Genomic DNA, 25,249 nt, shown 5'->3' with positions numbered 1-25,249 from the left:
CTGGTAAACATAATTTGAGTTATCAGGAAATTATCTATTTTTATAACTTTCCCCCCCCCTTAGAATTTTAGGGGACTATTACTGACAGGCATATATCTTCTGTGCTGTGATACATATCCCACAGTGTGCAAAATCTTTTAGATCGTAGAGAAAAGTTGTAAAAAGCTTTCAGAATACATGGGAAAAGCTTTCATGAATGTCAACATAAAATTTAAAAAAAAACACATGTAAAAGAAAAAAGTTTGCTAGAAAAATAAAAAAATCAACCTTTGATAAATCTGCCCTTAAATCTTGAATTTTATGGGGTGTCTGTATGTGTGGCTCTGCCATTCAGAGTAACATGAACATGACCATGTGCAGTCGCAGCAGCAGTAGTTTCAGAATCAAGGAAACCTAGTGACTCACTTAATCAACTCGGAGAAGTTTCTATTGCCTGTTTCGGCTCTGTTCCACCTGATGCTGATACAGCCTGAAACAGAACGGGCAAAACATATTTGTGTGCATTTTTGGGCACAATTCAGATGTATAGGTAATTTCTCCACCAGAAAATTCCAGGGGGTATATTTATAAAAGATTGAAGTCAGAGATGGCCGCATTGTCTCCTGTAGCCCCCCCCCCCTCTGTGTTATACCATATGGATAGCAGGTTGCTGATTTTTTACAGTCTATGCTCTGGGCAGAGTATCACCAGAAACTTTATTGCTGCCATACAGATAACTGCAGCATTCTAGTGACTCATGAAGGTTTACTCGGAAGTAATGAATAGGGAAGGGGGCATGTGTGCAAGTTCTGACAGTTTTTATGACTTTGCTTTTGTGAATAATTACCCAGGGAACGTCACAGAGTATCTGACTCTAGCGTGGGGCAGACACGGAAATCACTTTTAGCTGCAACAATTGTTCTGAAACTGCTTGAAACCATTGTCACTGGCAAGTGCCCCAAGCCAGACTCACAGAAATAATTGATTATATGTAAGAAAAGAATTCCTGTGAGCCTGCCCCATGGTGCCCTGGGGGGAATAAGCAGAACATAAAAATATTTAGCATATTCTTATAGGTCAGCCTGTCACCAGCTTAAAATGCTGATTTGACCTGGAAGTGCACATTTGAGCATTTTTCATTAAAACGAATGGCTGGCTTCTCTGCTGGGTTGGGTAACTTCTTTACAGGCTGAATATGTGTAGGGTTGCCCCTATCGTCTTTGACTTGCATACCTCCCAACATTTTGGAAATAAAAAGAGGAACAAAAAAGTTACCACTCCAATTTGTCTGTCCACACCCCATAATTACCATGTTCATTTTACAAAATTTCTCAGGCTATAAAAGTTTGAACATATGTCTGTGGATTTTTTCAGTTATTACAGTTTTGCTAATGAAGGTGAATTGCCCTTTAAGCTGTGAGTCTAACTTTATATTGTTAGCAATTACTTATTTGCTTATCTACATACATTTGAATTGTTACAAATGTATCTTATCTTCTGTTGTGGCTGTTCTGGGTTCTCTGCCAAAAGGCAATTAAGTTAGAAACTTTGTTTCATTTTCTGGCTGTTCAGTGCAGAGAAAAACTGGACTTTCCAGTACAAATGAGGGACTGCAGGTTGAGCTTACATAAGAGGGACTGTCCCTCTAAAAATGGGACAAAAAAAAAAGGTGGCAACCATATCCATGGGACATACGCCTAAAGGCTTTATATGTTTTAATTGCACATCAATTATTAAAGCTGGTATTTCCTACTGTCACTATTCCATACTAAAGCTGGCCATAGATCTTATTGTACGAATCAAGGATTTGTATAATTTTCGGACCATGTGTGGAGAGTCCCGACATTTTTCATCCGGCGGAGATCGGTCGTTTGGTCGATCGGACAAGTTAAAAGATTTCTGTCGGCTGCCGATAATATCTCTGCATGTATTGCTGATCGTATGATTTTCAGAGGGAGACTGTCCCTAGCTTTGGTCGGACATAACTTTCGTATGATTGCTGTCAGGGGCAGAACATCGGCTGATCTGTTCTTTTCTACTTTATTTGCTCTGAATGGTTAGTGGCAGGTCGGGAGATGGGGAAGTCAGATCGTTTGATGATTCGTACGATCGGATCTTTGCGTCTATGGGCAGCTTTATTCTTCTCTCTGCAGCCGTTGACACAGTTGACCACACACTCTTCCTAGACATTCTATACTCAGCTGGCATTCGTGACACTGCTCTTTCATGGTTTACATCTTATCTGTCTGACCGTTCCTTTAAAGTTGCCTTCTCTAACCTACTTCTACTATGTTCCCTCTCTGTCGGAGTTCCTCAAGGCTCTGTTCTAAGCCCTCTGCTGTTTTCGCTCTATACAACGTCACTAGGAAAACTTATTCAGTCTTTTGGACTTCAGTATCACCTTTTTGCTGATGACACCCAACTCTATTTGTCTACTCCTGATCTTTCTGTCCTTTCCCAAGTTACAGACTGTCTCTCTGCTGTCTCCTCCTGGATGTCACAGCGCCACCTGAAACTGAACCTTTCAAAAACAGAACTCATTATATTTCCTCCAAGATCTTCCCCTGTCCCTCAGATATCACTCACCGTAAACAAGACCACCTTCATTCCACCACACAGGCACGCTGCTTAGGAGTTATACTAGACTCACATCTGTCTTTTTCACCACACATTCAAGCACTTGCAAAATCTTGTCGTATTCAACTGCGCAACATTGCCCGAATACGACCATATCTCAGTTCAGAATCAACTAAAACACTGATTCAGTCTCTCATCATCTCCCGCCTTGATTACTGCAACTTACTCCTCACAGGTATTCCAACAAGTCATCTTGCACAACTCCAATTTGTTCTGATGCGGCCGCTAGACTCAATCATCTATCTCACCGCTCAACATCAGCTGCTCCCATATGCATGTCCCTTCACTGGCTCCCAATCTAATCTAGAATCAAATTCAAATTATTAACACTCACTTTCAAGGCCCTTAATAATGACCCCTCCTTTTTTGTACCTTAATAATGAAGCCCCTCCCTATATTTCATCTCTGATCTCCAAATATCCTCCTTCACGCAACCTTCGCTCTGCTTCTGATCTCCACCTCTCTTCTCCTCTCTTCACTTCTGCCCATTCTCGTCTACAAGACTTCTCTTGTCTTTGAATATATTTTATTTGATTTTACATAAACAAGAAAAATTAATATGACAGCATAAATTAGCAGATTTAGAGAATTACAAGACTTCTCTTGTGCTTCTGCTTTTCTCTGGAACTCTCTGGAAAGAAGGAGAAAGTCTGACAGCTCGAGGCAAACTTTCAAGCGCTCCTTAAAGACCCACCTGTGTAAAGAAGCTTATTCAATGTACCTTTATTAATCAATCATTGCTGTACAGTGTTGGACTGGGACACCAGGGACCCACCAAAAAACATTTGATCATGGGCCCACCCAAAAACATTAGACCAGGGGCCCACTCGCAGAACTACTATTCTTCATCTCCTGACTCAACATCTATTCTCCTAGTCTCTTTTCTTTACATACTATAATACAATAATCTATTAGTCCATCTATTTGGCCTCTTTGTTCTCATAGAAATGGGGAATGGCCATGAAATAGTCTAAATGTTTAGCAGCATGAGGGCCCACTGACACCTGAGCCCACCAGGAGTTTTCCCAGCACTGTTGCTGTATCAAAAATCACAAAATTGTTCCTAAAATCCTAATGTCTCAATTGTACCCTAACCTTTACTTTGTAAACTCTAATTTGTAGGGCACTATAATCCTATTGTACTGTGTAACCCTTGTTTGTTATCCTCCATTTATTCCCTGTTTGTTATAACTAAGGTAAAGCACTGCGTATCTTGTCGGCCCTATATATATAAATTAATGATAAGGATGATTATAAGGTCCCATTTATGACCACAAGTGCAGCTCCCTGAAATCAACTCAAATAAGTACATGTATTGATGCTATTCATTAAAGATTATTGTAGCCAAACACACAATTAGCCGTCCCAGTCTGCACTGATGGAAGTGTAAGAAAGGGTGGGACTAGGGGCACGTACCTCTTCTACCTCTGCCTCCCACTCTTGCCCCCACAGCAGGTAGTCACCGCACGCTCCTGCCACCCATGTGATGCCATTGTGCATGGACGAACTTATCCACACGGTATGGGGGGGGGGTCGGCTGGGTTTACTGCAAAGCTCAGATGTGAGATTCTTAAAAAAAAAAAAGGACTGGATTAGTAAAAGTAAGAAAACATTTATTTGGACATTAAGGACAAGGCCCTAATGTGTTTCGTGCCTGCTGGGGCACTTGCTCATAGGCTAATGGACACGCCCCTGTACAATCCTTATATAGGGGCTGTGGCCAATCAACGACGTACATACATTGACCAATCACAATTGTGGTTAAATTCAAACACAGGCTTTTTACACAGTGAATTAAAGCAAAAATGTCACACAAACTGAATGGGGAAATGTAGCAATAGAAAAAAAAGGACAAGTAGAAAACAGAAAAATGTGCGAAATGAAAAATAAAAGATAAAAAATAATAATAAATGAAAAATAAACCAATAAACAGTAAAAAAATTAAAAATAAAATCAAGAAATACTAAATGCTCCAAAAGAGGCATTTCTTAGAGCAGGAACTCAGGGAACATGAATATATATATGGCATCACTAACAATATAAAGGCAAGTTAACTGGCTCCTGATAAATTTGTCTGTAGTGAATGTGACCTTAAAGCAGGAATCCCCAACCATTTGAACCCGTGAGCAACATTCAGAAGTAAAAGGAGTTTGGGAGCAATGTTCTTGTGCTGCCAAATAAGTGCTGTGATTGGCCATTTGGTTTCCCTTATGTGGATTGTCAACCTACATTGAGGCTTTGTTTGGCAGTGCACCTGTTTTTCATGAAACCAAAATGTGCCTCCAAGACTGGAAATCAAAAATAAGCTTCTGCTTTGAGGCCACTGGGAGCAACATCCAAGGGGTTGGAGAGCAACATGTTGCTCATGAGCTACTGGTTGGGGTTCACTGCCTTAGAGTAAGATGAAGTCAGGCAGGGACTAATGCAAATGATATAATCTCTGTAAACTGCTACGTAAATGTGTCAGAACTATATGAATAACAGATAAATTATACAATGCACAAATAGTTTCTCCTTATTGGCTGAGTTGGTAAATACTTTTGTGTTTTGCAATATTAAATACAGGGAAATGAAAGATTTTTACACAAAGGAAAAGTTGTTTGCATTGCACATATTTTTCCAATTAAAGGCTTTTATGACACCCCTCCCTGTATGTTCTTTGATACATCTTTTGAAAGCTGCCTCTATTGTGCAGAGAATGTGGCACATTTGCAGCAGTGCAAGTTGACTTATATGTCTGTTTCAAGCCGTATCTGTGTGAGATCGTCCTGCATATGCTTTGAACGCAGCAGGACGGATTCAACCAACAGTTGCTGGAAATGACTATTCTACCTAAAGTTCTTTGATTGCAAGAGAAAACAAATGCATCCTGTTTGGGTTTCGTTTGCTAGAGAGCAATTATTATCATTTAAATACACAGATAGCTATTGTTTCTCTCTCAGCTTGACAAAAGCTGTTTTTAGGTGTTTTTATCCTGCTTTATCCTGTTCAGCACTAAACAGTAGGCGATGTTTGGGTGCCTTCAAAGGCACCCGATCAAAATTTTCTGACTGGGCTGATAGACGAGCTGACCGATATCCAAGTCTGCCGATATAAGTCGGCTCATCTCCCACCATACACGCATCAAATGAAAATTAGTTTCATCTTATAGTGTGTGGCCACCTGAAAATTAGTTTCATCTGATAGCATGCGGCCACCTTTACCCTTGCTGTAGACAGAGCTATTGTGTCAGCCTTTGTGTCAGACCCTTTATGCTTGATTTATCTCCATGACTTTCCAGGGACATGACTCAAGCCAATCTATGGATTGTGATCTATCCTTATGTATTTTAGCCCGTGCCTGTAGGGGCTTTCAGATCAGTTTTTCTGATAAGGCAGGCATTGGACTGCTCCATTTATACAGTGCTTCTAAATTCAGTGAATTACATCACAAACATTGTGCACTAAAACCAGCATGTTTACAGAAAACACTCACTTAACCCTCCTGTGAGCTATGGGGCTGATTTATATGTTCAAATGCAAATTTTTACAGATATTTATTAAGCACCAAAAACTCAAATCTAAAAATTCAGCATTTGGTGACATCAGTCGGGGTTGTCCTTGTCAAAATGTAGGCAGTTTTCTTCAATTTGAGTTTTTAAAGATCTTTCACATTTTTGGAGACTTGGTAGAGCCATTGAAAATGAGTTGATATAAAATGCAAAACAAATTCCCTGCATTCAAGTTTTTTTTCATGTATTTATTCAATAGATTTCTTTCAAGTTTAAATTCAAAAAAACTCAAAACTCACATTTTAGTAAATAGGCCTCCCAGTATATATTGTTCGTAAATCATTGTCGCCACTATAAACAGACATATTTAAAGGGAAGAATGAAATTATTTCATCTTTTAGTAATGAAATTGGGGTCAGGCAATTGTTCAAAGAAATGGGTTTCATTGGAAGTATTTCCCTAGTGCAGTTGCCTCTTGGAAGTTCTCTCTGTTCTCCTTCATTTCAGAATAAGTCATGGTGGCATGAGCAGATAAATTGTATATTTTGAATAATAACAAGATAAATTTCTTTGACGTGGCATGGTCCATATCCATAATTAGGTCTCTGAGGAAGTGCAGTGACGCGAAACGCGTCAGACCTAAGGCACTGTTTTCACCAGTGTTAATAAAATAAGTTTTTTATCTACATCTTAAAAATAAGCGACCACGGAGTGTGCCGACACAACGACTGGTGTGAGTGGTGGATACGTTCTTCTTAGTGACTGACTCCGGGCGGCTGCACCTGGGTCACAACGCCAACTGGATAAGATCTTTAAGTAAATGATGTTCATACTTCACACATGGGGAGATTTAACCGCTCTGAAACAGAAGCACCAGGTCCGGGGCTGGGTGCACCCAGGCCACGATATACTAATGGTGAGCGGGGTAATAAGTTAATAATTAATTATTTACCGACGGATTCGCTATTGACTTGGGAACCCCAGTGTACTGCTGGATATATTTGTATATATACCATGTCCATAATTATGCTTTGAACTATATCATTCACATTCAATAAAAATATCACACTAAGGGGGTTTATTCTTTAAAGTCCAAATGCTAAAACCTCGAAAAATTCAAGTTTTATTTTACTATAAAATCTGAATTTATGGTGGAAATAAAGAGAAACTCAAATTTTTCAAGATTTATTATAAACCCTAAAATACTCCATCTTCAACCTGTCGAGGTCCTGTAGAAGTGAGTGGCAGAGGTCCAATTTGCAATTTGAAGATATTCTTGTCTGCGCTGGGTTTAATACAATAATCCGAACAATTTGGATTTTTTTTTTTTTTTCAACTTTCTGTTTATTGAAGTTAACACAAAAGTTTGACAGACTGTAATATGGCATTTTTCTCATACATACAATAATAAAAGTCTTTACTGAAATACAATCTCGTCAATCTCATTGTATCACGTGTATAAACCTTTTTTTGTGTGTTAACCATTTTTTCTGTATTGTTTAAAAGGGGAAAAAGAGGGGAGAAGGGGTGGGGGGGAGGGATTGAGTAACCTTTCGGTGGTTGAGAAATTACGTTCTACCTTGCAATAATCCTTCTCTATAGAGCCAAATATTCCACACATCCTCAAAGTTACTTAGCCGATTATTCAATAAAGCAGTAAGCTTCTCCATTTCAATAGTCCACCAAAGCCTATTTCTGATTTCCTGCATCGTTGGAGGGGGGCCCTTCCATCTCTTAGCTATCAAACCTCTCGTGGTCAGGCACAATTGGACAACAATTTGGATTTTACGTGCCACAATCCGTTTTCATGTGACAATCTGATCCGATTTCTCTGTGGCTTTTTATTAATAAATAATAGTAACTTGTAGGCAAAGGGCAGTTACAACTAAATGATAATTAGTGAGTGTCTGGGTTTATTTATTTCAAATGCATTGGAATATGGTGGTATTGGAAAGTTGCAGTTAATTGTAGGCATGAGTTAAAGCATGTTGTGTGGGGAGTGAGCACTGACAGTGAGAGATGGCACAGGGTCAAAGTGGGTCAGTGGAAGGAGGGGAACTGCAAAATGACAAAGGCATTCATGGTTCTAGGGATGAGAGCAGCTGAGTGGAGGAGGCAACAGGTATAAAAGGATTAAGGATGGTGGCTGGGGGTGCTTAGTATCTTGTTCTTGTTATAGGAATGTGTTCTAACATCTGGGGCAGTGAAACCTCAAGGAGGGCAGAGAAGGGAGTTGGAATTTTACAAGAGAAATTTATTGCTGAGAAACCAAGAAATTCCAGAGAAGGCATCTGCCCATTTGCCATAGCAATAGCAGTCATGCATAAAGCCTTACTATGATGTGTGATACAGCAAGATTTTATTTTGAGTCAGATGAAGTGAGGGGTGATCTAAAATGTTTTGCAGTCTAAAAATTGTATATGAGATATATGCAAAAATAGATAATTCATTAGATAATTCATCCCCTTACTTTCATTATACTGCAGTTTCTATTTTGAAACTCCACATGTGCTGACTGCTGCATTATTTGTATGCGAGTGTTCCAAAGTAAAAAAAACATCCGTGCCAGCTTTATTACTAAATATATTCAGTTTTACTAAAATTACATATTGTAACTTCAAAATATTTGCCTTGCTATGCATTCGTTTCACCCTAAGGGACCTATTTACTAACATTTTCATTTCTGTTGTTCGTGGTTTTAAAGAGAAAGAGTTTATTTGTGCTTTTAAAAACCTCTAGAACTACAAAAAGTTTAATTTTGATATATGGGCCTCCTGATGTAGAAAGTGATATTCATTTGCAGTCGTTCTTCATAATTATTTTTTTGTGGTTAATTATTTATTGGCATTACAGCAAAATTACAATTTACTCTAGCGACCAGGGAATGTTTTTAATGAGCCACTACAATATGAATGGGAGCAGGATAGCCTGAATGTAAACATAAGTAATAAAATGTAATAAGAAATATGTAATTCTAATATATATTCATTACAAATGTTAAATGGTTTGAAAGTTATTTGTAAATGTATAACTGGTATTGTGGTTGCTAAACAGTATCTGTCTGTCCCTTTTTATTCTCTACCCTGGTGGTTTTGACTATGATTATTATTAATGTTCTTTATTCATCACCAACATTGCCCAAAACCATTTACAAAGATTATATATAGTTTACATTAGTCCCTTCACCAGTGAAGCTTACATTCTAAGTCCCTATCACATTCACACACTATGCTCCATCTTGTGTATGTTTTTGGAGTATGGGAGGAAGCCGAGTGTTTGGAACCAACCAATACAAGCAAAGGGAAAGCATACAAACTCCTTGCAAATAGGGCTTTGGCTGGAATCAATCTAGGACCCCCCCAGCGCTGCAGGGTATTTGCAATGAAACAATGAAGCAGAAGCCAGCTGATTAACCTGTGAAGTATACAGGGCCGCCATCAGGGGGGGACTAGGGGTACAGCTGTCCCGGGCCCCGTGATTTATGGTGCCCAGCTGGTGTACTCACGCTGTAGCCGAGTCCCCACTGCTGTCAGGAGGCTGCAGAATCGTGTGGGGAGGGCGGAGCTTCTTCTACACATCTTTCCCCTCTCCAGCTTCTAAACTATTGGTAGTTTCACTAGAGCAGCATGGTGATTGGATAAGCCTATCCAATCCCTGTGTAGATCTACCGGGACTACTAAGCACTATAGCTCCGCCCACCCTACCTGGTGCAGCTCAATGAGAGCAGGGGAGGGGACTTAATGTTTTTTTTTTAAAGTTTATTGAACCCCTGGCCACCAATGATTTTTTTTTTATTATATTCTATGGGGCCCCTGACCACCAATATTTTAGTAAAATTTTTATGGGGGACTCTCTGTCATCACTGTTTTTTTAACTTATAGGGGGGTCCCTGACCACTAATGATTTTTTTTAACTTATAGGGGGGGGGCACCTGACCACCAATGATTTTGTTTAACTTATAGGGGGGCCCCATGATTAATGATGGCAGCCCTGGAAGTATACAAGGCTGACTTCTGCTACATTGCTTGAAGAGACAGAAGTGACAGCAGTGTCGAAAATGGACGGACAAATAGTCTTCAGTTACATTTACAAATATAAACTAAAACTTTTAATGAATCTATATTGGAATGGGAACATATATATATATATATATGAAGAAGCAGGATCAGCACCCTCTGTTTGTGATGAAAAGATGATTTCTTTCCATATATATGGAGGTTCATCTCTTTTAAAGAAGATCAGTAATTTTCCATGTCGGACAGTGGGAGAGTGCTACTGTTCATAGTAAAATATTGCCTAAGTGTGTACGGATTTTAAATCTTCTTTAGAGTGACATATAGTGACATTATGTTCCTTTCAGTACCCTGGAAACAAGACAAGCCTTAATTTGCTATTACATTTCAGCAGTGACCTGACCTGGAATTTCCCACCATGGTTGGTTACAAAAAGTCCATTTAGAATGTCATTACGGCACTATAACAGGAATATGTATTACAGAAATATGTCAGAATTTGTAATATTCTTTCTTTTTCTAACTTCAGAAGTGGAGCTTCTTTTGCGGGAAAACAAAGTTGGTGGGAGGGCAGTAGTTCATCGGATCTTGTTAACTCAAGCTTTAAAGATGCTTTAAATTCAACCTGTGACTATTTAACAATTTTAAATACTTTGTGATTGATGTTTTTGTTGAGGTAATAATGAAGTCTCTCGCTATAAGCCCTTGGGGGCATACTTAAAGGAACAGTTCAGTGTAAAAATAAAAACTGGGTAAATAGATAGGCTGTGTAATGTAAAAAGACTGGGGTGACTGGATGACTAACATAACTGAATACAACATACTGCAGCTCTCTAACTCTGAGTTAGTCAGCGACTTGAAGGGTGGCCACATGGGACATAACTGTTCAGTGAGTTTGCAATTGATCCTCATCATTCAGCTTAGATTCAAAAGCAACAGTTATGACCCATGTAGCCCTCTTCCAAGTCACCGATTGGTTACTGCCTGGTAACCAATCAGTGTAAACCAAAAGAGCTGCAAGCAGGAAGTAGTGTTCTGGCTATTATGTTAGACATCCAGTCACTCCAGCCTTTATACATTAAATTTTTGGTTAATTAACTATATTAGAAACATTTTGCACAGCCTATTTATTTACCTACTTTTTATTTTTACACTGAACAATTCCTGTAAATGAAAAAACTATCCCCTCCAAACATTGGAGGTCTCTATAAAAATATATAAATATGAAATGTATAAAATACATCTCATGAAAGATATAAACTTTCTAGTATTATGTGCCTCTGGATTATCCCATATAGAAGAATGACAACTCTAAGTAGTGAACTCCCACATATGAGACACTGTGCTCACACACAAACCAAGTGCACATATACTTGCTAGGTAACATCAGCCATTAAATGGAGCAAGCTCCAAATGGAGCGAGTTTTATCTGTATTTTTTTTTTTTTTTTTAAAAGGTGGCAACCCTACATGTAACACATACCCTACTGGGAGTTGCGCCCAATCTGACCAGCATTTTCTTATCAGGGATTTGTCATATCAGAAATTGCATTTGTATCAGCATATTCCAAGTCAGACCTTTATTTTAGCCAAAAAGCAAGATAATAACATTGCCTCAGGCAGCACTTTACCAGAACCTGTTTCTCTTCTGTTAAACATAGCACCCCCCTAACCAGGTCTGGACTGAGAGTCAAAATAAACCCTGGTATTCCAAGTACAAAGAGGACTAAATAGTCCTCCACCAGCCCACTAAATAGTGACTGTCTATGGGACCTTACAGCAGCCCAAACCCACAAATTGACAGTCAGGGCCTACCCCTAACTCTAACAAGGCTGCAAAGTCCCTAACACAGAACGAGCCACACTCTAAATTTTGATTTAGTCTTAAACTACAGATACCAGAGACTGAGGTTTAACCTTCATTTCATACCTCCCAACTGTGAGGGACACTCCCTCTTTTGACAGCTCAGCCTGCAGGGCCTCATTTGTACTGGAGTAGTCCAGTTTTTCTCTGCACTGAACAGCCAGAAAAAGAAACAATTTTTTTAACTTAATTGACTTTTGGCAAAGAGCCCAGAACAGCCACCAGGTGCACTTGGAAACTTTTGTAACAATTTCAGATAAGCAAATAAGTAATTGTAACAATATAAGATAACGGGTCCCTTGGGAAAAGTTAGACTGGCAGCAATTCACCTTCATTAGCAAAACTGTAATAACTGGGAAAAAAAAAAACCACAGAAATGTGTTCAAACTTTCATAACCTGCCAAATTTGGTAAAATGAACATGGTAATTAGGGTGTGTGGCCACAAAATGGGTGTGGTCTATACAATTGCTGTGCTATGAGCACCAACTTTTTTTTGTCCCTCTTTTTATTTCGAAAATGTTAGGAGGTATGCCATTTGACATTCAATTGCACTAACTGTAGAACCTGTATTGTATTACAATAGGTTCCTGCCTACAATTCACTGGCAAACCACACAATTACCTGACTGACAAGCTTAACACTCTACATGAAACTGTAATTTTAATCTTCCTCTTCAATCGGCTTATTCTAAATAAACAGAAGAATGCTATTCTATCCTTTTACCTTCCTATAACCCGGAGTCCTGGAACAACCTGGCCGACATCAAACGCTGTTCCACCCCAAGACACTCTCCATCAAGACACTATACACTCATACTATCTATGTCTAATGTTGTGAATGTAAAAACAAAAAAAAAGATAAAAGATAAAGGCACAATATAAATAAGATGATACAGGTACATTAAAATGAAATAATCTAGTAAGCAACACTTAAGCAGCATCGCACACAAAAACATTTATTGGTTACAGATATATAAAATGAATAAATCAAACAAAAGTATCTGGATATGGACCATACCAAACAATCAAAGGTGCATCCTAGTGGCACATGGCCCCCATTCTCCTGACTCCATAAGAATTTTCCACTTTCATAAGCAATACCTGTGGCATAAAAGTATTGCAAAGTATCTGCCGGTCGCTGGTAAGGTGCGGCGGGAAGAATTTATGGGCAACATATTCCGGATAAGAAATCTGGATGGTGACCTTAAGTCAGCTAGAAATAATTTAAACGTTTAATAAGCCCAATAGGATTGTTTTGCCTCCAATATTGATTCATGCAGGATCAAGTACAAGGAACTGGTATAGGATCCATTATCCAGAAACCTGTTCTACAGAAAGCTCTAAATCACGGCAAGGCCATCCCATAGACTCCATTATAATCAAAAAATTTCATTTTGAAAAATTTTTTTCCTTTTCTCTGTCATAATAAAACAATACTTATACTTGATCCCAAGCAAGATATAATTAATGCTTACAAGGTGCAAAACAATCCTATTGGGTTTAATTCATATTTGAATGATTTTTTAATTAAGCGTTAAGGTATAGAGATCCAAATTACAGAAAGGTCCCTTATCTGGAAAACCCCAGGTCCTGAGCATTCTGGCTAACAGGTCCCATACATGTACTGTATTATTACAGAGAAACAGGAATTCATGAAAAAAAGCGATTTGAATTATTATTTGCTTTAAATGGGAGAGAGTCATGTAATTCAGACCTTTTTTGGTAACTGGGATAATGGGTCCCATACATTACTTTACATTTGCACTAGTCAAACTTACTGTAGCGGCAACATTTATAGAGGGATGTGTGAGTTGGAATAGAATGTTTTGTACATACACTACACTGTGGTTAGTCTGTGTCAGTCACATATAGGTGTGTGTCACACTTGAGACTTTATCCTGATGAAGGGAGGTCAAACCCCCGAAACGTTGATCTTGTTGGAGGAATACTAATAAAAAGAGGAGCTACATCCCCGACTGCAGATAATAATGTGTGTGCGGATCAGTGAATTCTCTACAGTATTCTGTGTCAGTGCCAGGGGTCAATTTCTAAAACTGGAAATAATAATTATACTCTATTTGTTGTTGGCTTGTGAACAAGTAGAATGGATTTTCTAATAAGGGAACCAGTAGATGGCTCTTTTGATTTTTGCTTAATTCTTGCCTAAGTTACGAAGCCTGAATTAGGGAGCTGCAGTGGTTGATAAGTGAGACTTAAAGAATGTTAGAGGAGAATGGAAATGAATTAAACTGGAATGGGATATGGGAACCACTATCAGTGTCAAACAACTGGTAGATAAACATCCCGGATGTTGATATTTATCTTTATCAAGATCACGGCAATTGTTAGGCTGGTAACTCTGGCATTGGCTGCAGACAGTTTTCTAAGATGGTAATATGTTTCCTAGTCTATAGACTCTAGGGGGCACATTTACTTAGGGTCGAATATCGAGGGTTAATTAACCCTCGATATTCGACTGTCGAAGTTAAATCCTTTGACTTCGAATATCGAAGTCAAAGGATTTACCGCAATTCATTCGATCGAACGATCAAAGGAAAAATCGTTCTTAAATCCTTCAAATCGAATGATTTGAAGGATTTTAATCCATCGATCAAACGATTTTTCTTCGACCAAAAAAAGCTTAGAAAGCCTATGGGGACCTTCCCCATAGGATAACATTAAGGTTCGGTAGGTTTTAGGTGGTGAAGTAGGGGGTCGAAGTTTTTTTTAAAGAGACAGTACTTCGACTATCGAATGGTCGAATAGTCGAACGATTTTTAGTCGAAGTAGCCAAAAAAAATACTTCGAAATTCAAAGTATTTTTTATTCTATTCCTTCACTCGCTCTAAGTAAATGTGCCCCTAGGACTAAAAAAATTTAGCAAATATATCACAGGAACCACTTTGCCCTAAACCAGTTTACCAGTTCCTAATCCGATTACTTTGGCACTTTTTTCCTACAAATACCGTGCTAACTATGACTGTTTATTAGTGTAAAAAAAAAACAATCCGGGTGTAAGCTCTTGCTCTGATTAGCGAGTGCACTCTTTGCTTCTTGGTAGTGCCACTATGACTCTCAATGCTGTAACATTAGTACAGGTATGGGACCTGTAATCCAGAATGCTCTGGACATGGGGTTTTCCGGATAATGGGTCTTTCCGTAATTTGGATTTTCATACCTTAAGTCTATCAGAAAATCATGAAATCATACCAGGCTGGTTTTTCTTTCCAATAAGGATTCATTATATCTTAGTTTGGACCAATTACAAGGTACTTATTATCTAATCTGTCTGTCTGTCTGTTATCTATCTATCTATCTCATATAAGATATTGATAGGATCCTGTAGTATATGTCCCTATGCATGTTAATTATGGCAAATATATTTATTGTGTATTGCAGTGTGAGTGCATCTGGGTTCTGCTGCTTCTCCTGGTTTTCTCCCTGACACTGATATGGATGCTCATCACCCTCACCCTGGGAAATGACATACACAACTTTAATGAGTGAGTATAGTGGACTTTAGTTCAGACTGCTGCTCCTGTTTATCCTGTCATTGCATTAAGGTCTCGTTTGGTCCTGCTTCAGTGTTCCTAAAGCAGCACTCTTGTTCCTGCAGGGAGGTATTCCGCATAGCCGGGATTTGGCTGGACTGGTCTGTAGTCTTGATCACAGTGGCGGCTGTGCTTCTCACATACTGTGGCCTCCTTCTGGTAAGTGGATGGTAGGAAATATTAGACAAGTTGTGGGAACTTCTAGAGGTGTGAGGAATGGAGAAATCCTTTTAATGTTCAAAATGATAGTGGAGATTGGATGTAGATACAATATAAAGCTATAACAAAGATGTCCCATGATCTTATAATGGCACAAAGCAGATCATGGATGTTGAGGGCACCAACAAGGACAACGTGTGACTTGTCAGCTGTTGTTAAATTACAACTTGCAGTTCCCAATGAGAGTGATGGAGTTGTTCAATGACTACTTAAGGGCAGCATAATGTGAAAATATAAATAGTGGTACTATTGCCATCATGCCATATCTGCTACCCCAAAGTCACACTCCCTTCCCAGAGATTATTATCCCCACTGTTACTATAGGCACCATCTCTCCCTACTATACCTGATATGCCACAGTCAGTCTCTTACCCGAGACCTATCTCGCTGCTCCTATAGGCAATATCTCTCCCTACTGTACCTGCTATCCCACAGTCACAGTCCCTTCCCAGAGACTATTATCCACTGTTACTATAGGCACCATCTCTCCCTACTATACCTGCTATCCCACAGTCACACTCCCTTCCCAGAGACTTTTATCCACTGTTACTATAGGCACCATCTCTCCCTACTATACCTGCTATCCCACAGTCACACTCCCTTCCCAGAGACTATTATCCCACTGATACTATAGGCACCATCTCTCCCTACTATACTATCCTACAAGCACAGTTCCTTTGCATAGGATATTATACCCACTGGCTTTATAAGTTGTACTGCACTGTGTGTACAGTCAAGAAGAGTCAGGGTGTCACTGAGCAATCTGGAAAGTTTACATTTGTTGTCATATCACATAAATATGAAAAGCATGCTAATACAGAGGGGGACGGCAGGGTGACTGTGGTTTGAGATTATTGGATTTAGAATTGGGTGGGGATGTGTATGAAGAAGTGGCTGGAGAACATGACAGAGACTAATCCATTACCACATGAAGGTATACAAGGGGACACACCTACTTCTACCACACTATAGACAGGCCTGACATAGTAAGGTTAGTAGCTGCTGTATTGTCATGTGCTTCTAGGCATTAGTGTCCCTTTAGCTTGCAGTAAGCTACTGTAACACTGCCATCTCCTGGGTCCATATGAGAAATACCAATGTAAAACTATTCTAACCTCTCATTTCATAGCTGCTGTCATTTTGCCTTGTTCTCTGTGACCTGAAACTCCAGCTGCACTGGTGCCATAAGGTGAGTAATATATATAAATAAAAGCCCCTTGTTGTAGTCCTCCCAGCCTTTCATTCTGTTCTGTGAGCCACTTTGTCCCCTTTCCCAGGTGCGTAACTACAGAGGAAGCAGATCATGTGGCTGGGGGGGGGGGCAGGAGGTATAGGGGCCCCATGAGGCCTTAATTCATATAAAAGTTCAATAAATATTGGTAAAACAGGTCAACCTCTAGACATTTTGGGGGCCCGAAAAATAATTTGCTGTGGGGTCCATTAATATCTATTTACGCCACTACACTTTCCTCTATATTTCCACTAAGGGAAGATGTCATGCCATTTTGTTACTTTACTCCTGCAGGTTCTACTATTCATCAGCGTCATTGTGATCATTCTCTTATGTGTTGGCCTTTCCCTGAAGTGGAGGGAAGAATGGAGAACCGTATATATCTACATACAGGTACATTCTTTCCATTAGCATCTCCTGCCCTCTAGTGGTGCACTAATGTATAACAATTGCCTCCAAAGTAGTATTTCACTTGTTTTCTTACTCATAAAGTGTATACATGGATACAACCTGCTGGAAACTCAGTCCCATACACCATACAGCGATCTTATACTCAGGACATATTGGTTTATATTCATGATCTGCACACGGATTCCAATCTAGAGAATTCAGCAGATCAAAACTCTCTAGAAGGAGCTTGATGAATTGAATTAGCGGTAAAACATTACATTTCTTTAGACCAAAATCAGTGTGGGCAGTGCATCACTTCTAGAAATTGTTATTTAGTAATATAGGAACCCATGCTATCCACTCTGGGCACTAATTTACTTAGTCTATGGATTAAATTGTATTAGCTTGTTATAGAAGCCAAATGACACTGCTGCATTAGGCATTTCTATTCTTGTACACCATGCATTTGGTCTTGAGAGAAGGGAAAGGATAGTGGGGGATTTCAGTTGAGATTAAATTTTCTCCATTCATAACTTTTCAGGCAACACTACCATTTCTGCACATTGGAGCTGTGATTGGGGTATCTGCTCTGGCCTGGGTCCTTGCTGGGTATTACTGGAGAACAAAAACCAGGGGTAAGTTCTGCAGCTTGAGCAGGTTACTGAAAGGCTATGGGAGGTTGGCAGGTGCCTTGAAAAGGAGTGAGAATTGAAACACTTTAAAAAGTGAGAAAATAAATGCACCTTATTATTTGTTCTGTTTTAATATTTTAAGATCAAATATTTTATATTTATACAAATTTTCTTTCTCTCCTCCTACTCTTGCAGTACTGAAATACCTCATTCTGACAGTTTATATTATCCTTCTGGGTGCTCTCTATCCCCTTCCCGTCTATATTACTTCCCCCTGTGTACTAAAGCCATCGGATCTGCAACCCAAGCCCCGCCTCATAGGACATCGTGGGACGCCCATGGTGAGTTCTGGGGTGACATAAGCTTTATGACGGAAAGAATAATGGTGGGGTGAATTGTAACACATTTCAGTGGATGATTCGGGCAGGCACTTTTATGCCTTTAGTGTTTTTCAGCTGGCTCCAGAGAACACATTGATGTCATTTCACAAAACGGTGGCCTCTGGGATTGATGTTTTTGAGACTGATGTTGCAATGAGGTAAGAAGCCAATCTGATAATCACTTAATGCAACATGACAGCTGTTTGCGAAACCTCATCTATTCTGCACTCTGTTATAGTCAGGATGGAGTCCCATTCCTTATGCATGATAACAAGCTGCTCCGGACCACTAATATAAAAGAAGTGTTCCCAGAACAATTGCAATACAACAGCACCAATTTCACATGGGCCGACCTCCAGAAGCTCAATGCAGGCAGTTGGTACCTTCAGGTAAAGGCATTTTCTGTGCCTCACTTTTTACATTCCCGTCTTACAGTACTTGCCTACTTTCTTCTGTCAGCTTTGCTTCCATCTCTCTCTAAATGTATTTTGTTCCCTGTATCCCTTCTAGAAAGATCCATTCAACACTGTGAAGTTTTTGACTCCACAAGACCAAGAGGAAGTAAAGAGGCAAAAAATTCCTGCTCTAGACGAAGTCTTGAAAGAAGCCGCAAAAAACAACATATCAATAATATTTGACCTGTATGTGCCTCCTGAGGACCACCCATACAAGGATAGCTACATCAATATTACGCTGAAGACCATCTTTGACTCCTCAATCCGGCCGGAATTAGTAAGTCATTAGATAGAATGTGTCCTCTTATGGGATCTTCTGCTCAGATTGTTGTATGTGGCTTTTCTGGTTAATTAGAGGGGGTTCTCATTTCATTATATAAAAGTTGTAGAATAATAATCATTTTGAGATTGGATATTGGGAAAAAGTTATGGTGGGTGGTACCAACAGACCTTATTTTCATTCTTGATTGGCCTACTGTAACCTGATGAAATGGCACAATGGTCTTTCCTTCTATCAAGGATATTTTTGGCAATTAAGTTCATGGTATTGTGACCCTGTGTACTGCAGCCAAAATATCCTTGTATAACTCATTATTGGCAAGAAATGTTTTAATTGCAGATACTGGTCAGACAGACTGTATCTTTGGTGTTTCTAAAACGTTTTCTTATGTGTGCCGCCTCCCCGAGGTAATAGATTATAACCAATTGGCATTTAGATTTTTCTGTCTACTGCGGGTTAGAAAATGAATGCAAGTATCTGATTGGTTGTTGTGGGTTACTGCATTAGGGCAAATGGCCATGTGTGCTTGTAAATGAGTATCCGTTGCCATTGGTCATTACTCAGCCACCTACTCCTGTGTTCCTCAGATTTTTTGGCTACCAGACGAGCAGAGGGAGGAAGTCATGGCTAGGGCTCCAGGTTTCCATCAGATATTTGGACCTCTGAAGCAAGAAAACTTTGCAGTGGAAGCAGTTAATATGCCATATAATCTGAGCTTGGCGAAGATCCGGTATAGCAATCTCTACCAAATACTCTATACCCTACTAACTATTCGTCACATGCACCTCACTCACCTAAATATCTCTCTCTGTATTCACTTGTCTCCCTTATTTGCTTTTATTTCCCTTTTGTCAAATTTATCCCATTCATTTATTTTCATTTTTTCTTTCTCCAAAGCTCATATCGGCAGAAAAACATATCTGTGAATCTCTATGTGGTTAATGAGCCTTGGCTGTTCTCCTATGTTTGGTGTGCTGGAGCCACATCGGTCACCTCCAACGCATGTCACCTCCTGAAGAATATTCAACAGCCTCAGTGGGTTCTAGTGAGTAGAACTTGTATCTTCCTGGTACTCTTTCAGGAGCCACCCTATGTATTTTCACAAAGTATAGGTATATTCTGCTGTATTAGACATTTAGAGAAATAATTTGCTGTGATAGTAAACTGTCATCAACAACTACTATTTACTTTCCCTCTTGTTTTAATTATGTTCAGCAAAAGCCCTACTCATCCAACCTGTGTTGAAAATGGGGTTATACTGCTCCTTTACACTGTTTACAGATATCTGCAACTATCACGGTTTTATACAATATCACATGGCTGCCAGAACATTTCTATAGACCCTGTAGGAAAATAACAGATCGTTCCTCTTATAAGGAAAAAGAAGGACTCTCAGGATTTGCAAAGAAGCCTCACATTGTAAAGAAACACTGATTTAATAGTCACATTTTGTATTGTTTGATGCATTATTCCTCCTCAAACCCCATTGTTCATACACAGCTTCCACACAATAGAATTTTCCCCATTATTTTCAGATATAATATACAGACACAGAGGGAACTTTAGATTGCAGTCAATTTCAGATCATATGATCTCTAGCAATCCACACACTCAAAGTCTTCTATCTACTTACAGGATCCTCAATATTATGTTATAATCTGGATTGTTGTGGACGTCGTATCGTTAGCCCATGTTATCTGGGCATTTATTATTCAAAGGTCAGTAATGGAAAGGGTTGCTGGCATGATAATGAGCTGGCATTTGTTCATTATGTGGGACTGATTAAAATACAGTTGCATCGAATACCATTATTTTATGTATATCTCCTGAACTGGCCTCAGTTTACAATGCATCTGGAGTATATGGGCTGTGCAATTTCTCTGTAACTGACTCAACTTCTTTCATGCAGTGGGCCAATTGATTAGCATACTACGTGTTATATCAACACAATTATGTCATGCACAGCAATCCATGTATCCCAAATGCAGACCATGGGGGGTGTAAAATACATTGGAGGGCCGCATCCAAGCTGTGAGCTTCCAGTTGGACAGCTCTGCTCATAATATCACTGGCAGATTTTGAAAGAACATGGTAGGAGCTGCACCATTCACATGCAGTAAATGACATTAAAGGGATACTGTCATGGCAAAAAAAACTTTTTTTCAAAATGAATCAGTTAATAGTGCTGCTCCATCAGAATTCTGTACTGAAATCCATTTCTCAAAAGAGCAAACTGATTTTTTTATATTCAGTTTTGAAATCTGACATGGGGCAAGACATATTGTCAATTTCCCAGCTGCCCCAAGTCATGTGACTTGTGCTCTGATAAACTTCAATCACTCTTTACTGCTGTACTGCAAATTGGAGTGATATCACCCCCTCCCTTTGCCCCCCCAGCAGCCAAACAAAAGAACAATGGGAAGGTAACCAGATAACAGCTCCCTAACACAAGATAACAGCTGCCTGGTAGATCTAAGAACAGCACTCAATAGTAAAAACCCATGTCTCACTGAGACACATTCAGTTACATTGAGAAGGAAAAACAGCAGCCTGCCAGAAAGCATTTCTCTCCTAAAGTGCAGGCACAAGTCACATGACCAGGGGCAGCTGGGAAATTGACAAAATGTCTAGCCCCATGTCAGATTTCAAAATTGAATATAAAGAAATCAGTTTGCTCTTTTGAGAAATGGATTTCAGTGCAGAATTCTGCTGAGCAGCACTATTAACTGATGTGTTTTGAAAATTTTTTTTTCAAAAAAAAGGTGGGTGATGGCCTTATTGGGGCTGTACTGATTCAGGTTTTAGAAAGGTGCTTGATATTCTGGATGGATCTGTATGCATAGGCTGAATTGGTTCCAAAATCGCTTTATATTTGTTTTTGTATCTTTAATTTCAGAACCTGCTACAAGAAAAAGGAATATCAAGGTAGGGCTTTTATTTATTTTTTTACCAAAAAATAAAAAGCGAGGACCAATTGCAACTTGTCATAGAACTCTGCTTTTTTGTAACTATGGTCAGGCATAGTCTTTTCTTATATATGATTAATTCTACCAATCTAACACAATGTCTTTTCAATCTCTTCCAGATACAGAAACTGTGCTCCTTATGAAAATTGGAAATTCGATATAATGGTCTTTCGGGCCGCATCACCCTTGATAAGAGATACTGATCAAGGATTTGAGAATTGTAAACGGAACTGCCAGAAGGAATCCTGAACAATCTCAGTGGAGAATATTATTGAGGGCAAGCGTACTTCACTAGCTCTAAATGTATAATGTGCCTACAAAGCAGGAAAAAAAAATCTGGATCATTCCCACCAGCAGAGATGGAAGCTCACACTATTGGTAACGGGTTCAGTGCGCTTTGGGTGATCTCGTACATTGATGTGTGGATTAGCTTATATCTGAAACAAAATTCATCCTTCATTCTCCTGTTAATGTCTTTTTGTATACTTGTTTTGCCCTTGGATTTTCCTTCCTGGACAGGAGGACTTGTTAAACTTGGACTTGGATAAACCAGCAGACATTTAGTTGGAGTATCGCTCCATAGTCTTAACTTTTGTCCATTTTATTTTTAAAACACCAGCACTATCCAGATCACTGCTGCATTGCTAATCCGGTTCTAAATTTTGTATTTTTATTAACAGTATTTAACCTTTTCAATGTTTAAGGTTCTTCTTAAAAGTTGTATTTTTTTCTGCTACATCTTCTGTTCTCATTCTCAGGGATGTGAGTGAACCGTTTATAGCGGGCAATGAAATCGTCTGGCGTCTGTATGAATTCACACAGGGTGTTAAATATGGGTGATTGTGACTACTTTAAGTGTGAATTTACAAGAAACTACTCAGGAATGTTTATATAGAATGTCTGTTGGCTGTATCATGACAACTTTTCCTTTTTATTGCAGGTTAATGTGCATCAAGGACAGCACTCCTACGATTTAAAACAATTTAAGGAATGGAGTGCTGTCCTTGTTCCTGTCCCAGGTTTTTATTGCTGCGTGCATGTTTAACAAAAAGCAGAAATATTATAGGGGTCTTAATGACCATTAAGGTAAAAACTCCTTCACCTATTTTTCTGTATAGTGCCAAAATGTGTCTCTATTCTAATGCTCAACAATGTATGATGATATTTTTCTAAATAAACTGTGGGTAAAACAGGGAAATGTTATGTGACCTTTATTGTGATTTTTAGGAATGAAGTGCTTAGTGCAACTGAAGCCAAGGCTGGAATTAGTTCCATGTCCTAACAAACGGCCCTGTAATGACCCCCAAAATCCCAGTTCCTGACCTCACCACCCAGTTCTGTGTTAAGATGGCCATACATGTGGAACGTTGCACTAATTCAGTCACAAACTCACTGGAATTTCTCCAACATTTTGCACATTATTAGACTTTTGGTAAATCCATTAAATTGGAGGGAACAAGAAGCTGCACAAGTGCAGTTAAGCAATTATGTCAGTGCTTCCCTGATTTATAGTTAATCGCTTTACATGTTGGAAATGATAATTCTGTCCAGCATTTACATCACATTTAAGTGTATAAATAGCACTGGAGTGTTTTACTGCACTAGTCACATGAACTACTGACCTGCAGTGTTTCCCCATTTCAGTTAATGGAAGGAATCAGACACAGGCAATGGCTCTTTGATGTTCACATATTGAATATACAGTTTATGAATAATGTTTTATATTTCTGCCTTTGCATACTAAATGTCACTGTAGCCCAATTTCTTAATCCTGTGTCCCAAAATGTTGTTTGACTGCAACTTCCAGCATTCTATAATCAAGGGCAAAGCATGCTGGAATCTGGGGGGCCCTATCAATTAGGAAACACATAACCCCTCTGCATCTGTATTTGATGTTCTACTGGAATTCTATAAGGTGCCTCCACTGTTTTTATTCTCACTTCTCTTCTTCAACTGTTCAGTGATATAGCTTTGCAATGTATTACAACAGTATTGGTGTGCATAAGTCTTGGGTCAATCAATCAACTGTCAATCAGGTTCAACTGCCACAAAGTGATAAGTTACCGGCAGCAGAGCAGAGGGCATTGGACTGTTTGACAGTTAGTTGAAGAGAGAGGAGCAGCTACTGACATACTGGAGATAGTGGAGGAGCAAAACATGATTAGAGGAGAGCTAAGTGTTGGAGTGTTTAGAGTGTTGGAGGAGAGTTTTGGATCTGAGAGGAGAGAAGGAGGAGGACTAGAGGAAGAGGGGAGTTAAGGAGGACCTCCATTTTTTTCAAGGAAGGAAATCAGGAATGGAAGTTACAGAGTCCTAGAGGATTTCTCCTTCCTGGATCCCAGCCTCCAGGAGTAAGTGCCATGTGACATCCAAGGCCTTCAACTACAGTCATCTGCTCCAGTTCTGAAGGACGTGTAGAGCTTCTACGTGGAAACCAACCATCATCTGCTGCAACTGCCTAAAATTAACATCTAAGTCTTTTCTGCTGACTTCCAAGGAGGTGACCGATACATTATATTGATCAGCATTAGTATATATTTTACATTTTATTTATTGGAGGGACGTAATTTATTATTACTTGATTTAATTCAGTGGGTATGTAGAGTTTATGTTAGAGTTAGGCTAGGATGCTTTTCTCCCTTACTAGGCAATCCAGAAGACGATTAGGTAAGAGACAGCAGTGAATGGTGTGTGATTGTGTGAGTGAGTGTAGATAAAAAAGAGCGAAGGGCAATAAGTGTTGTTTTAACTCCTGTTAGGGGGGTTCCTTACGACTACGATATTTAGGTATAGTGATTATCATTAGATAAAGTGTTGTTTGTTTTAGGTTAGTCACTGTAAGCATCCCTGTAGCATGTTTTGCCTGGAATGAAAGGTGTGTAAATGGGCAGTAACATGGTTGAAGCCTTGCCGTGGCATTACTGCTCACATTAGTAACTATGTGCTAATTCAACAGATTGTGAGACTTTGGGTGTGAATGTCTGTTACTAAAATGTTCTTCTTTGTCTGATATTGTATATAGCCACCCCAATATGTATAACTCTTGGGCTTTTACCAATTGTCCGTCACAATCACACATGTTTCCTAAAAAGGGTTCATATTATTATTCATTTACAGATATTTCTAAACTTCATGGATACTAGCTCCCATTTTGAGTTGCTGTGC

At 39.2% G+C, this 25,249-nt stretch overlaps 1 protein-coding gene across 2 annotated transcripts in view; it reads left to right on the top strand.

The window, feature by feature from the left end:
• The window catches only part of gdpd2.L (glycerophosphodiester phosphodiesterase domain containing 2 L homeolog), a 29,297-nt gene extending 6,019 nt beyond the window's left edge, over positions 1–23,278 (top strand). For both annotated transcript variants that reach the window (XM_018229742.2, XM_018229744.2), the window contains exons 3-16: positions 15,380–15,483; positions 15,597–15,690; positions 16,880–16,939; positions 17,276–17,374; positions 17,913–18,006; positions 18,199–18,344; positions 18,459–18,541; positions 18,622–18,772; positions 18,894–19,115; positions 19,706–19,848; positions 20,016–20,163; positions 20,754–20,836; positions 22,015–22,043; positions 22,204–23,278. In XM_018229742.2, the coding sequence (XP_018085231.1) occupies positions 15,380–15,483; positions 15,597–15,690; positions 16,880–16,939; positions 17,276–17,374; positions 17,913–18,006; positions 18,199–18,344; positions 18,459–18,541; positions 18,622–18,772; positions 18,894–19,115; positions 19,706–19,848; positions 20,016–20,163; positions 20,754–20,836; positions 22,015–22,043; positions 22,204–22,247 (1,500 nt within the window). In that variant the 3' untranslated portion in view covers positions 22,248–23,278. The remainder of the gene's footprint in view (positions 1–15,379; positions 15,484–15,596; positions 15,691–16,879; positions 16,940–17,275; positions 17,375–17,912; positions 18,007–18,198; positions 18,345–18,458; positions 18,542–18,621; positions 18,773–18,893; positions 19,116–19,705; positions 19,849–20,015; positions 20,164–20,753; positions 20,837–22,014; positions 22,044–22,203) is intronic.
• Positions 23,279–25,249: the final 1,971 nt, after the last annotated feature.

The sequence above is a fragment of the Xenopus laevis genome, chromosome 8L (assembly GCF_017654675.1).
Source record: "Xenopus laevis strain J_2021 chromosome 8L, Xenopus_laevis_v10.1, whole genome shotgun sequence".
In the NCBI taxonomy this organism is placed as follows: domain Eukaryota; kingdom Metazoa; phylum Chordata; class Amphibia; order Anura; family Pipidae; genus Xenopus; species Xenopus laevis.
Note: the sequence above shows the minus strand (reverse complement) of the source record. Positions and strands in the feature narration are given on the sequence as shown.